The 14,644-nt window shown below is 38.7% G+C and overlaps 1 protein-coding gene and 1 long non-coding RNA gene across 3 annotated transcripts; one reads left to right on the top strand and one right to left on the bottom strand.

Moving 5' to 3' along the window:
* Positions 1-709: 709 nt before the first annotated feature.
* On the top strand, positions 710-3,765 carry LOC149555292 (uncharacterized). The gene is made up of 2 exons (XM_089829413.1): positions 710-3,096; positions 3,223-3,765. The coding sequence occupies exons 1-2, from the start codon at positions 2,776-2,778 to the stop codon at positions 3,607-3,609; spliced, it is 708 nt and encodes a 235-aa protein (XP_089685539.1). The 5' UTR covers positions 710-2,775; the 3' UTR covers positions 3,610-3,765.
* A 6,389-nt stretch (positions 3,766-10,154) lies between these two features.
* Positions 10,155-13,459, bottom strand: LOC149555291 (uncharacterized). 2 transcript variants are annotated; one of them, XR_016364472.1, is made up of 4 exons: positions 12,870-13,458; positions 12,267-12,374; positions 12,062-12,177; positions 10,155-10,454 (listed from the first exon to the last, which is right to left on the bottom strand). It is a non-coding gene; the product is annotated as an uncharacterized LOC149555291 (long non-coding RNA). The 2 variants fall into 2 exon arrangements; XR_016364473.1 differs by lacking the exon at positions 10,155-10,454 and adding an exon at positions 10,936-11,297 and having other exon boundaries at positions 12,870-13,459.
* Positions 13,460-14,644: the final 1,185 nt, after the last annotated feature.

Below are 14,644 nucleotides of genomic sequence, written 5' to 3'. Positions count from 1 at the left end.
ACGTTATACATAATGATTTCTCCAATTCACAATATGATGGTGCTCCAATTTTTCAGATCTGAACGACGTATTACAGGCAACAGAATAGGGTGAGGGTTAAATCCCACCGAAACCAAACAAACCAAATAGGGAAGGTCTTTCACTTTCGAAATGGTGAACAACAGAGAACTCCAACAGGATTTCACAGTACAGAGATAATAATCCAAATTGCATACCTAAAGAGTACCTACAAGCCATGTTTAAATACCTGTCAGGGAATGCTTTCTGAGGCTATACAGAGTTAGCCAACAGCAACACAACTACAAAAACAAAACACAATGATTTTTCCAATTCGCAATATGATGGTGCTCCAATTTGCTAGATCCGAGCAAAGTATTATAAGTGACAGAATAGGGTGAGGGTTGAATCCTAAGTTATCGGATTCGCACCCTAGAGCTCGGGTCTGGGTCCGGATTCATTCGGGTCCGGATCCGAGCCCGGGTCCGCGACCGGTCAGGGCAGGGTCCGCATTTTGGCCTGCGGGTCCTCCCGGGTCCGTGCAAGCACCCGGAGGACCCGCAGGCCAAAATGCGGACCCTACCCGGACCGGTCGCCGACTCGAGCGAATCCGGGCAGACCCGCGGAGGTGGGGCCAAAAAGTGGCCCAAAAAAGCAATAAAATTATATTTTTTTTATTATTTTTTTTGCCAAACCCTAAAGTAAGGCCTATTAGATGCATTTCATTCATCTAATCTCTCATTTGCTTTGTCATTTTGCTCTCTCATTTTGGTGTGGCCATTTTGCAAGTTTGAAGAGAAGGTTGTAGAGATTGTTTGTGGAGTCTCAAATCTTTCAAATAATCAGTGTTGAGTGTTCCAGGTATGCATTTAATCCTTCCTTTTGCTTCTTTCATAGTTTGTTTTTAGTTTTTTAAATTTTTTTTATTTATTGTTCTAAATTTTTATCAAGTTTTGTATAAGTTTTGAAATATTTTTTTAAATTTGTTTTTATAGATTGCAAGAATCCAAGAATGAGTAGTCAGGGTTCAGTGGGTGGGGTGGGATCCCAAAGATTTAAAATTGATAAAGGCTCTCCTTTGTGGAAGTATACAACAAGAATTGAGCAATGTGCTGGTGGGGGAGGGTATATATGGAAATGCAATTTTTGCCAAAACCAATATAGAAGCTCCTATTTCCGGGTTAAACATCATTTGATAGGTCCACCAGGTCGAGGGATTTCCATGTGTGAGGGGCCCCTAGAAGGAGGTAAAAAAGGGTTGTCGGCTCCTCAAATAGCAGGCATGTTAAAAGAATAAGAAGAGGCTGATAGGTTAGTGTCAAAGGCAAAAAAAGATAAGTCAAAGCAAATACCACCAACACCACCCTCTCAAACAATTAGTAAACCACATCCCTTCCTACCTACCCCATCTATGGATGAAGATGAAATAGAAACACCCGCATCCCGCAAGAGAGGCCCATTAGATATGGCATTTGAAAATGACAAGAGAGAAATTGCTGACATAAAGGTTGGGCGTTGCCTCATTACAAATGGTGTTTCATTCAATCTAGTGAGATCCCCTTATTGGAGAGAGATGGTGAAAGCAATAAATGATGCACCTGATGGTTACCAATCCCCTGGATATGAAAAGTTGAGAACCACCATATTGCATAAGGAGAGAAAGAATGTAGAAAACCTCCTCAAACCAATTAGAGATTCTTGGATCCAAATGGGGGTGAGCATTGTCTCTGATGGATGGAAAGATTGCAAAAACCGTCCATTAATAAATGTGATTGCTGTTTGCCCCAAGGGGGCAATGTTTTTGAAGGCAGTTGATTGTGAAGGGCAAGTAAAGGATGCAAATTTTATTGCCCAACTTCTCATTGAATCCATAGAGTCCGTGGGAGTTGACAATGTTGTCCAAGTAATAACGGACAATGCTAAAGTTTGTAAGGCTGCAGGTGCTTTGGTAGAAGCACGATATGAGCATATCTTTTGGACACCATGCACTGTCCACACCTTGAACTTGGTGATGAAAACAATGGGCAGCCAAATTGAATGGTCGAAAAATGTGTATGAGGGTGAGCAGATCCAAATGTTTGTGACAAACCACCATATGTCACAAGCAATTTTCAGAACTTTCTCCCACTTGGAATTATTGAAGGTAAATTTTAAACTTTATTTAGCTTCATTTATCATATTAATTTTTGTGTCATACTTTACAAAATTTAATACATATTCTTAAATTTTTGTGTTATCAACTTATCATATTAACTTACAATTTGAATTAACATGGTAATAGGTTGCTGAAACAAGGTTTGCTTCACACACAATCGTCCTTAGACGACTTGTGAGGGTGAAAGAGGCATTGGGTCAAATGGTTATTAGCAAAAAATAGGGTGGATGGAAGCAAGCTGATACAGAAAAGGCCAAAACTGTAAAGGATTTGATCTTGAGTGATAATTTTTGGAATAGGGTGGAATACGCATTAGAACTCACCGAGCCCATCATGTCTATGCTTCGGTATGCCGACACGGATGAGCCTTGTTTGGGGAACATATATGATGCCATGGACTCTATGCTAGAAAGAATGAAATCAGTAAGTTTAAATTTTTATACAATACTTTATCCTTGTTTATTGAGAGATTTTGATTTTTTATTTTAATTAAGTTATTAACACTACATCAAGATAACTTACATGTACATCATTTGACATCCTAGGTCATTCAAAGGAGAGAGCAGGATCCTGATACCTTGTACACTAAGGTGGAGAAAATTGTTCTACATCGTTGGAACAAGATGACTAAACCTTTACACCTCTTGGCATATGCACTTTCTCCTAGATATTATAGCAGTAAGATACTTGTTATTCCTGGTAGAGTGGCACCATATAGAGATCCTGAAGTTGCTGTTGGGTATAAGAGGGCACTTAACAGGCTCTTTAGTGATCCTGATGTGGCATCAAATGTTAGGAGGGAGTTTGTTGATTTTGTCTCAAGCAAAAATGCAGAGCCTGATGCAATCAATGACCAAAGTAAATTGGATGCCATTGGATGGTGGTACTTACATGGGGAAAGTTACATGTACCTCCAACCTCTTGCCATTAAGATCTTGTCACAAGTATGTATTTAAGTTTTTTTTCCTTTTCTTATGGCCACTTAGCTTGTCGAATTAGCACTCTTAAATTCCTATTGTATTGTAAAATTACTTAGCTAATTTTTTAAAATTTGTTGGTTGTCTCTCTAGGTTGCAAGCTCTTCTGCTGCTGAGCGGAATTGGAGTACATACTCCTTTATCCACTCAGTGAAGCGTAACCGGTTGGGTTCAAAGAAAGCAGAGGACTTGGTATTTATTCACAACAACTGGCGCCTCTTATCACGCAAGGATCCAGGATATAAGAAGGGACCAGAGAAGTTGTGGGATGTACTACCTAAGACTTCTAACTTGGATATGACTGTCCAAGATATATCTAGAATTGCCTTGCTAGATGTTGAGGAGGACGAGGAGGAGGATGTGGCTGCATCTGGGGCTAGTGGAACTGGTTTGGGTTCCAATGATGTGGAAAATGTCAATGATATAGATGAGGATGAAGCCATTGATCCCTCATATTTTGATGACCCATTTGACCCTTGAAGGGTATTTGCATCTTTGATAAACTATGTTTAAACATTTGTCATTGACTCATTGAGTCATTTATGATTTATCACTATGTTTCACAGTTTCAAACTTTATTAAGTCATAATTTATTATCTATCAATCTGATGAAGTAGTCTATGTTTTGAAATTCAATTTTGCATTTTAGTAATTCAATGTATGATTTTATTTACAACATTAGCATAGATTAATGAGTGAGTATTTAATGTTTATCTTTGACATTTGGCATTGATCAATAATCAAGTAACATTGATATATTCATACTATGGAATGACTTAGTTTTACTTTTACAACTATATGAGTTTATAATATATATATATATACTAACAAACCCACCCACGAACCCAAATGGGGAAAAAAAAAATTGCCCGAACCCACGAACCGAACCCCGAACCCGAACCCGTCCCCGAACCCGAATCGGTAACTTAGGTTGAATCCCACCAAAACCAGACAAACCAAATAGCGAAGGTCTTTCACTTCCGAAACGGCGAACAAAAGAGAACTCCAGTAGGAATTCACATTACAGAGATAATAATCCAAATTGCATACCTCAAGACTACCTACAAGCTATTCTTAAATACCCGTCAGAGAAAGCTTTCCGAGGGTGTACAGAGATAACTGATGGCAACACAACTACGAAAAAAAAACAAAAATGGGTCTGAGATATAATAAGTCAAATGGCCCATTAACAATAGTTTGATTAATAATCTATTTTATGACTGGGATATTACAGTCCTCGTCCCAAAATTTGCTTGTCCTCAAGCAAGCGCAATGTTGGATGCTATAGAATGTGCTCGCCTTCCTAGGTTGCGTCGTCTAGCGGCAAGTGTTTCTAGCATACCAAATATTCAATCACCATTCGGTTCTATAGGGTCTTCTCACGTACTTCAATAATTGTTGTTGGTTCCAATATGAGCTTTCCTTCTTCATTGAGTGGCGGAACGTCTGTAGCTACCGTGACATTCTATCCCACAGCTTTCTTCAGGCAGGAAACGTGAAAGACGTTATGAATACAGCTCCCTTCTAGAAGTTCCAACTTGTAGGCAACTTCACCAATGTGGCACACTACAAAATAAGGGCCATAAAATCATGGCTTTAATTTTTCTTTTCCCTTTTCTTTCAATGATGATTTTCGGTATGGCTGGAGTCTGAGATAGACCAAGTCTCCTACTTCGAAAGTCCTCTCTATTCGGTGTCTATCGACATACATATTTTGTTGATTTTGTGCCCATTGTAAGCTTTCCTTTAGGTATCTTAGGATGACCTGTCCCTCCTGAAGCCAGTCGCTCTCCCTTGGTGCACGACTGTCTCCCAAAACTATGTCAATGAAGGAGAGGGGTTTGTACTTGTATAGCGCTTTGAATGGTGTCATCCCGATGGATATATGGTACGTGGTATTGAAACAATATTCCCCTAAGTGTATCCATTTTACCCACGCTTGTTGTGCCAAAACGTAGTTCCGAAGGTAACCTTCGAGCGACTTGTTCACAATCTTTGTTTATCCGTCTGTCTGAGGGTGGTAACTAGTACTTGGCAACAATTCTATCCCTGCCAAAGGAAACAATTTTGTCTAGAAGATACTGATGAATTGGCCATCCTGATCACTGACAATGTTTCAGGGTAACCCGTGCAGACAAAAGACTTCTCTAAAAAACAGATTGGCAACCAATGCGGCCTGAACATCTGAAGAGATGGCGAAGAAATGTGTGTACTTTGTCAATCTGTCAACCACTACGAAGATACAATCCTTTCCGTTGACCTTGGGAAGTCCAGTTATGAAATCCATCGAGATACTTTCCCACTTCTATTCTGGAATTGGCAAAGGTTGCAATAACTCGGTAGGTAGAGTATGTTTGGATTTGTTCTGCTGGCAGATCACACACTCTTACATACGGCAATACGTCTCCTTTAAGACTTTTCCATGAAAACCTCTCCCTGAGACATCTATAATTTTTGAGAAAGCCCGGGTGTCTTGCCAAGGGTGAGTCATGTACCTCCAATATTTTCTGCTTCAATTTGGATTTTGGCACTAAAAATATCTAATTCTTATAGAAAATGATGTCATCCACTAATTTGTACCAATCATCCTAGGTATTGTCATCCATTAGCTCAAATGCAAATGTGTTTTTGGAATATTCTACCAGCAAATGTGCTTTCCAGTCAACTGAAATCTGGGTTAGTAAGCAGATGGCGGGTTTCCTAGACAAAGCATCTACAACCACATTGTTCTTTCCTTTCACATATTCAATGTCAAAATCAAAAACCTAAACCTTACTTACCCATTTTTGTTGCCTCTCGTTCAAGTCTTGTTGCTTCAGAAAATATCTTAGACTATTGGGATCCATACACACAACAAACTTGGCACCCAACAGATACTACCGAAATTTGGTTAGTGCATGTAAGACAGCCAACATCTTTTTGTCATAAATAGAATATAAACATTCTGTTTGCTTAAGCTTCTTGGTCTCATAGGCTATAGGGTGTCTATCTTGCATTAGTACAATACTAGTGCCATCTCCGGATGCGTCGCACTCCAGAATGAATGGTCAAGTGAAATCAAGTAATACAAGTATAAGAGAAGTGCCCATTACCTCTTTCAACTTATCAAAAGTGAGTTGTATCCTCTCATTCCACTGGAAAGAACCCTTCCTGGTCAGATCCGTTAAGGGTGCCCTTAGTTGAGAGAATCCTTTAACGAACCTCCAATAATAACTGCACAGTCTGAAAAATCTTCACAATTCCGTGAGTGATTTTGGGGGAGGCTAATCAAGGATAGCTAGAATCTTCTCCTGATGAACTTGAACTCCATATTTACTGATAATATGCCCCAGTTACAATATTTCAGTCATACTGAATTCCCACTTGGATTGCTTGGCGAACAAAGACTGATCCTTCATGATCCTAAGGACTTCATCCAGATGCTTCAAGTGCTCTTCGCATGTCCTGCTTTGAATAAGGATATCATCAAAACATACCAGTAAGTACTTACGCAATTGTTTGTTGAAGATGCGATTCATGCATGATTGGAATGTAGGCATGACCAGGATCTCATAATGCCCGTAGTGACAACATAAGGCCATCTTTTCCACGTCTTCTTCCCTCATGCGGATCTAATGGTATCTAGAACTGAGATCTATTTTTGAAAAGTAGACTGTACCATGTAATTCATCCATCAACTCATCTATCCTTGTAATGGGGTATATATTTTTTATTGTTTTTCTGTTCAACACACGGTAGTCCACACATGCACATCATCCTGTCCTTTTGACCAAAACCACTAATGACGCAAAATGGCTAGAATAGGGGCAGATCCATCCTTTCTCCAATAATTCCCAAATCGTCTTTCCAATCTCATCTTTGAATTTCTTAGGATGGTCATAGGGAGTGGTTATGACCAGCTTGGCTCCTGCTTCCAACTCGATAGTATGTTCAAACCCTTGATGAGAAGGTATGCCAGGAGTAATATCTATAAAAACATTATCATGTTCACTCAAAATATTTTGGAGATCCTCATCTTGGGTAGGTGTTTGTTGCCTTTTATAGGGTCTACCGAGACAAAACAATGTGTAGCCCAAGAAACGTCATCACTTTAAAAAATTGTCTGCATCCGATGTGTAGAAACTTCCTTCAGACTCTCATTTTCCATTCTACGGAGAACAACCTTTTTTCCATCGACAATAAAAGTGAAGTCTATCCGTTTGAAGCTCTAAGTGTATTCATCAAGTGTCTCCATCCATTGTATGCACAGAATAACCTCCATATCATCAAGGTCCACTATGAAGAAATCATCCGACACCGTGTGGTTCGCCATTGTGATACTTAGTTGAGGAACACGGTGTGTGCAGGGCAAAAGAGTGCCTTCAAAAACCTTGACCTGAAATCTTGTGTGCGTTTCTGTAGGTAGACCTCTTCCTTTCACTAGAGATGAATTTATGAAGTTAAGAGTAGCTCCGCTATCGAGCATTACCATAACCCATTGTCCTTGAAGGGTTCTTGGTACACGAAACACTATGCACCTTGGGCTCCAGCTAGGGCGATAGTTCCTCTGTGTCGTACCAATGCTGCAATTCTTTTGGTTCGTTTCAAACTGACCATGTTGGTGTTGTCACGATGTTGGTTGTCTTCGGAGGGTATTTCTTCCTGTTCGTTCTCATCATCGGACACGACCTCATTGTAGTGGATCTTTCCTTTTCCGAGGCATCTATGGCCAGGATCCCAAGGTCCCTTGTAGTTGAAACATAGTTTCTTCCTTCGGAGCTCTTGTTTGGTAGCTTCGTCCAACAATAGGTTCTTGGGTGGAGGTCTATTATCTTTGTCCCTTGGAAACACTAGTGGTTTGGAATGTGAGTAACTTTGAGAGGATGATGCCATACTTCATGCCTTCTTAATGGCCTCTGACAAGGTGGTAAGATTGAACCCTTTTATCCAACTTTTTAGTGGTTCTATCTGTCCGTCTATGAAAAGCACTATCTGTTTTATTTTAGAAATGTCTATGACCAAAACACATAGTTTTTGAAATTCCACAATGTACTGGTCGACCGATCCAGTTTACCTCAGCTGTGCAAAATCTTTGAAATTGAGTTTCGGGTCTTTACCATCAAATTGATCTATCAATCTCTTAGTGAATTCTGCATAAGTATTTATTTGATCATGACCCTATGTGATGGTGTCGTGATGCCACCATTCATGCGCTACTCCCTCCAAGTGTAACACTGCATATTTAATTGCTTCTTCTAGCATGGGATTAAGCTGGAAGTAAGTATCGGCCTTCATTACCCATGCTTGCGCAAATATGGATCTAGATCCGTCAAATGGAGACAAATTTACTTTACTCAACTTCCACCTGAGGTCATCGTTGAAATAGCCTCTTTTTCCTCCTCTCGAATATCTCATTCTCAGATCAGTATAATCTTTGTTGGATATATCTTCCTTAGAATTCGCATTCTTCCAATCTTCTCTCAGTTGTTCTTGCACTTCTTCAAAGGTCAGTTGCTTCCCTTCAAGTGATATCTTCGTCCGTTGGGGGAAAAGACGGCATGGATGGTCGAGAGCGTGTTGGACTAAGTCACAAGGTTCGGCAAACTTCAAAGATGAAGTTCGAAATCTGTCAAATATTCAGGGGTTCAAAAAAGTTCGATAAAATTGATAACAAATTCGTGTTAAAACAACTGTATTTGGTCTGCTTAAAATTTTCTCACTGTCGGCTGCTTTGTCTGACACATGAATGGGAAAGAGCGAGGGTTTTAGCCGACGCACAGCCAGGGAAGTGGGTGGTTTCACGATTTTCCTCCCCAACCCACCATTGACTACAGTCTGCTATTACTCTTCCGTCTTATTTTGACTTCAACGAATATTTTTCCCAGGTTCTCAAATATTTTTTCCTAGGTTCTCAATGATCTTCAACAGCGATGAACAAGCCCCAGTCGTCATTTCTAAATTTTTTATTTCATTTGATGTTTTGGTTAAAATTACAATAATTTTGTTTATATTGCTATTATAATGTAGTTTATAATTATATTGTTATTATTATGTATGTGTTTTTTATTTCTTTATCAATAGTAAAATATAGATATTTTTATATTAAAAAAACATTAATATTTAATATATTTTTTGTTTATGTATTTTTTTAGTAAAATATTAATATTTTTCTTTTATCAATAGCAAAAAAAAAAAATTTAATCTTTTTATTAGGAAAACATTAATGTTTCATGTATATTTTGTTTATGTATTTTATTAGATATTAATATTTTATATGTTTAGCTATTATTACTCATTAATTTACTATAATTACTTATTTTATATATATATATATAAGGCAAATTTTATGTCGAATTTTTTTGACCCCGTGAACTTCATCCGAACTTCATGGTTGTCGCATTCGAACTCGAACTCGAACCTTGTGACTTAGGTGTTGGATGAGGGTTTGCTTTACCCAAAACCGAGTCCGCGCCATGACCATTTTGTTCTCCGGATATTTTATTGTCTACCAACTTCTTGAGAGTCTCTTCCATGAGTCACTGAGTATCATTGATCTATGCCTAATTCCTCGCAAGTTCTCTCAGTAGTGCGATGAGTTTGGCAGCCATTATATCAATGGAATGGTTTCTTCTTCTCTTCTGGCTATAAACTCTCATTGACTATCCACAGGCTGGCAAGATCGAAGCTCTGATACCATTGTAATGTTCCCAACCTCCGTATACTATTCTGATTAGTAATACTAGTCTGACGTCAAATAAAATGTATGGAATGCAAAAAAGGGGCTGAATGTACGGTATGCAAGATGTACTGTGACCACGCGACAATGAATGGGGGGTCCGTACAGTACAGGAGGGAAAATTGGCAATCTGTACGGTAGTCAAAATAGGAGGAAAAAGTGGCAGCAACTCAACGAACTTTGACCGAGTCTAACTTAAAGAGAAATTATTGGATTACATGTCATTACATATGCAACTTGTTGTTACTAAAATTTCGCACATGTGTAAAATTTAAGTATGAAGACAAAGAAAATGCATGAATGTCATTCATTTCACACAAGAATGTCCTTGTATTATTCATCAAAAGATAGATACAAACGATATTTACAACTGATAGAATGAAATGAAATACTGAAATTAAATTTCTCTCACACAATTGGTTGTGAGAGTAGCCTTCAAATCTACTAATATGTATCTCTATTCCATGAAAGTGCATAAACATGAAAGAAAGAGCATAGAATGAGAGAGTCATAGGGCACCAATCATTGCCTATAATGACTAGTCATGTTTCGTTGCTCCAATCCTACTTGCCTTCTGCCCCGAACTGCATTTCCTCCAAGTCTCTAAGTCCTACATACAAAGAGGATGGTCAGATCCAATGGATCTGAGCAATGACGGAAACACCCCACCTCATATGCAAAGAAACTATGGTACTGTCATATCATGCACTTGCTTAAAATAGAAATATATACCAGCAAAGAGGCAATCATCATTACATCAAATTTTAATTGCTAACATGTTTGCTTCCTATGCAGCATCCTATCTCTAATAATTATGCAGATATAACCATAGGCTCCCACGAGGGTTATTGAGCCCGACATACCCATTAGAGGTAGGATTAATGGAGCTAATTAGAATAAGTTAAGGAGTATCAAAGGGACCTATTTATGTATGAAACCTCTTGGTTCTACAATACAGTGAATGCTACAGCCAAGTGCATGTCAGTAAAACTACAAACAGCAGGCAGATTTCAACATTCTAAAAGGGAAATGACTATTTGTGCAAAGAACACAATCAATACATTGCAATGAAACAAAAGCATGACAACAACTTTCAGTAAAATGTATCAAATATGAATCATAGAGAGATGTGACAAAGTACAAACTGCCTTCACTACAAAATAAACTACAGGGTAATGTATGAAAGCTACAGCAGTTAGACGAATATTTAAATGATAATGTTCAGAAGTTGAAGTTCAATATTTGCTACAGAGACATCCTGGTATTTCAAATAACAATTTGCACAGTACAAACAGAGTATTCCCCAACTAGAAAATGTATTGAAATGGGGCACACATATACAATGAACATTCATATGAGCGGCAAATGTATGGGACAGTCATGAATCACTTCTTATGCATCAGAGGCATAGCAGCTTCATACTATAGTCGGAAATGTAGCAGAATATAGAAAGCTGAAAGGGGAGAATTAGAGTCAGTATTGCAGTTAAAACATTTGATGCCAAACATCAGAAGGTTTTGTAAACAAAGAACCAGTTGTTATCTAATACCAAGAATATGCATTAAAAAATCAATTGCTAAAACAGGTAGCCCCAATTAAGTTCAGAAAGGAATGAGTGTTTTGTCAACAAAACATCAATGTATGCTGCTGTAGCTGCAAATACAAAACCGTGGAAAGAATAATAGCCGTGAAATACTGAAGATGGTATGTTGCAGCCAGAGAAAACAAAAGTGCAGTAAATAAACCCCAGAATGTTACCATAATCATGGCTAACTATTAAGTACTGAACTGGAGAAAATTTATTAGAAGAAAGGGAGTGTCAAATAATGGAGGTTAAAACATCATCTTTGTCAATAAGTGTTCAAACAACTCAATAAACAGTACTTAAAGATGCTACATATATAGTTTGAAGGAAAATTGCTGCTACAGGTTTTCAAAAACTGCTGAGAATATCTTTCAGACATGGGGAATTATGCACAGGAAAATCCGAAAGGAAAGAGACTGCATAAGAATCCCAAAGAGTATGATGGATTTTTCCTATATTGCAATAGAATGAGGGGAAATTTCAGAGATCGTTCCTTTTCAAGCTTAGTGGGGTTTTGAAACTTATTTTAAAGGAGAAAAATGTATTTTTAAGCATTATATGCTGCAGCATATTCGGACTGTAGTATTGAGTGAAAAAAATAATATAACAAGAGGTTTCATAAAGTCACATACGTGCAGGTAAGTCCAAGAATTTTGGCGGAAAAATTCCCACAATGAAGGCTACGGTAGCATCAATGAATCCAATTAGCAGGTCACGGCTAGCAGAAGACATTCTCCTCACAAAATACCTCCACGTGAACATCAAAAGATCAATAAATGGTAACTAAGGAGAGCCCATTCACAACTTAACAAAACTTTAACTTGGCATTGAAAGTACCATAAATTTCAGGTTTGTAAAGAGAGTCAAAATCCACGTAGCTACAGAGTGATTCCAATTTGCCCTTGAAAATGCCATGAAATCAGGTAAAACAATCTCCAGAAAACCCTGAATAAATGCACAGCCAACTCCATGATTAACGGCATAAAAAGACCAAGTCTGAGCAGTAATAACTCATGGCACATAGCTGGAGTCTAAAATCTAGCAAACAACAGAGCCAAATGCATCCATTTCTTAGGTTGTAATTGGATCCATTTTCCAAAAACATTGTCACCACCAGTTACAACGAACTCCACAGGCTGGAGAATATTAAGGCTCTGATACCACTGTAATTATCTTGCTGATGAGCGGTTTGATAAACAGCCTGTTCTATCTTGTTGACAGTCTGGTTCAATGTTTTTGGAATGAATCTTGTTTAGTTGTAATCATGGGTGTTTGTGAGTAACTCACAGAGTTATTCAACACATACTACTCAAAGGGAAGTAACCAAAATGTTACACACACACACATAACATAACATTATCCCCAGCCTGGAGCACAGATATGCTTACGGAAACGAAAAAAACATTTTCCAAAAACAAGGATGTAGTCACTTATACCCACCTATACTGTGTAGTTTCCCACTTCCCTTTTCGCTGACAGGTGATCCTCTTTGGCTTATTGCAATGGTAGTGTGAAGTCTGTTCATCCAGTTTTGGGCGTGGGTGCCCGATGGATGTCTCCCGACTTAATGAGTGTGTGTGTGTGCACGCCTATCTATTACCTTTGTTCATCCAACTTGCTCCCATTATGTAACAACACAATCCACGACAACTTATTCAACTTGTAACATCCGCCATGGTGCTCTTCCCTATCGAGTTCAACACCCCAGGACTAAACGGTTTACACTAGCTATGTATATGACAGTTGTTTCTAATTCAGCTTGCCTTGTCTACGTTGATAGTTCTTACTGCCACATTCTGTGCTGGGTATCACACTACTTGAAGTTGTTTGTATCTATTCAAACCCCAAGACCATTACTTACAAAGGCGTCAAGGTTGGTGGACTTGTGAGGGTTGTATCCCACAATCCCTTTTGCGGTCGTGACCAGGTCTACAAGCTCGTGACGCTTCTCCTAAGCTTTTCAAATATCTCAAAATCTTTGTCCCTTGTTCAACCTTTGTGATACTCTCTTAACTCCTCACTTCAGCGGTTAGCTTTCCTTCCTTGAGCGTAACCGATGTTGCTTAGTAAGCCAAGGAATCCCCTCCTAACCTTTGTGGTGTCTATTCAGCTATTGACCAAACATGGCTTACTCAATTGTTGTTCATCCACATCAATAGCCAAGTGCTAACATGTGCCCCAGTAAGACGAAAACTAGTTCCCTTGGCTTATTCACTGCTACTGCTAACACATATTTTGTTTTTACCAATTGCCCAGTCCATTAGATAGCCTCTAAGAATGACACATAGGAGGCCACGTTCACCTTTTCTTCATGTTGCTCTGACGAGGACATGACATAGTTGGATTCTACTTCATTCACCTTTTCAGAAGTGAAAGATCTTCCCTATTTGACTAATTGTGGTTACAAAGGGGTTCATCCCTCACTTTATTCTTCTCTATCTCTCTTGACTTTAGATCTAGCAAGTCTGAGGTGCTAGTATTGTTTGGTATCAAAGATTTCTTTTGGTATGCATTTCACATCTATATAGTATATGTGCAATATTGTTGTTCATTGTACTCAATCTCTAACGAATACTTTTTGAGTGTGACTAAGGATTAATTTACTTCACCATACTCCAACTATTTTTGTTCACCATACATCTCTTGCCATCATGTGCAAACTCGTACATGAGAAGTTGCATGGTAAAGGTCATATGACCAACCACCCACACACCTAATAGCTCACCATATAACCCATACCACCATACGATATCTTCAATCCTTCCACCCTATGCGACTGGGAAGCACCACCCTATGTGGATTGTCAAACATCATACACCACCCCTAACTCCGTATGATCCTCTTTGGTCAGTTGTAGACCATCAACACACATGCACATTGTATGGTCTCCTACCTTCCACTGTATACCCCTTTTGGTCTTTGTTGTATCATACAACTTGCATATACACCTACATAGAAGAGACTTGTATTGTTCCTGACCCCAAGAGGTTCGCATGATTAAGAGTAAGGAACATTACACATACTCTCAATCACGCAAACCTCTCTGATGTTTCTGGCATCAGGGAGTTCTTTGTCATTCAAAGCACACCGTGATGTAGATCCGCCTGAGGTTTTCCTACAAGTTTCCTCATTGAAAATAACACCAATCATGTTATCAAATTTTAGGGTATTAGATCCAAAAAAAAAAACTCACAACCATTACCAAGCCATTCCAA

This window comes from Cupressus sempervirens, chromosome 5 (assembly GCF_028749045.1).
Source record: "Cupressus sempervirens isolate cs-2001-9-10 chromosome 5, ASM2874904v1, whole genome shotgun sequence".
Lineage (NCBI taxonomy): Eukaryota > Viridiplantae > Streptophyta > Pinopsida > Cupressales > Cupressaceae > Cupressus > Cupressus sempervirens.
The sequence above is the reverse complement of the archived record's forward strand: the minus strand, read 5'-3'. Positions and strand labels throughout refer to the sequence as shown.

Coding starts and splice junctions, on each gene's coding strand:
- LOC149555292 (XM_089829413.1), top strand. CDS start 2,776: ATGACTAAACCTTTACACCTCTTGGCATATGCACTTTCTCCTAGATAT. Junction 3,097..3,222: donor CCATTAAGATCTTGTCACAA/GTATGTATTTAA, acceptor TTGTCTCTCTAG/GTTGCAAGCTCTTCTGCTGC.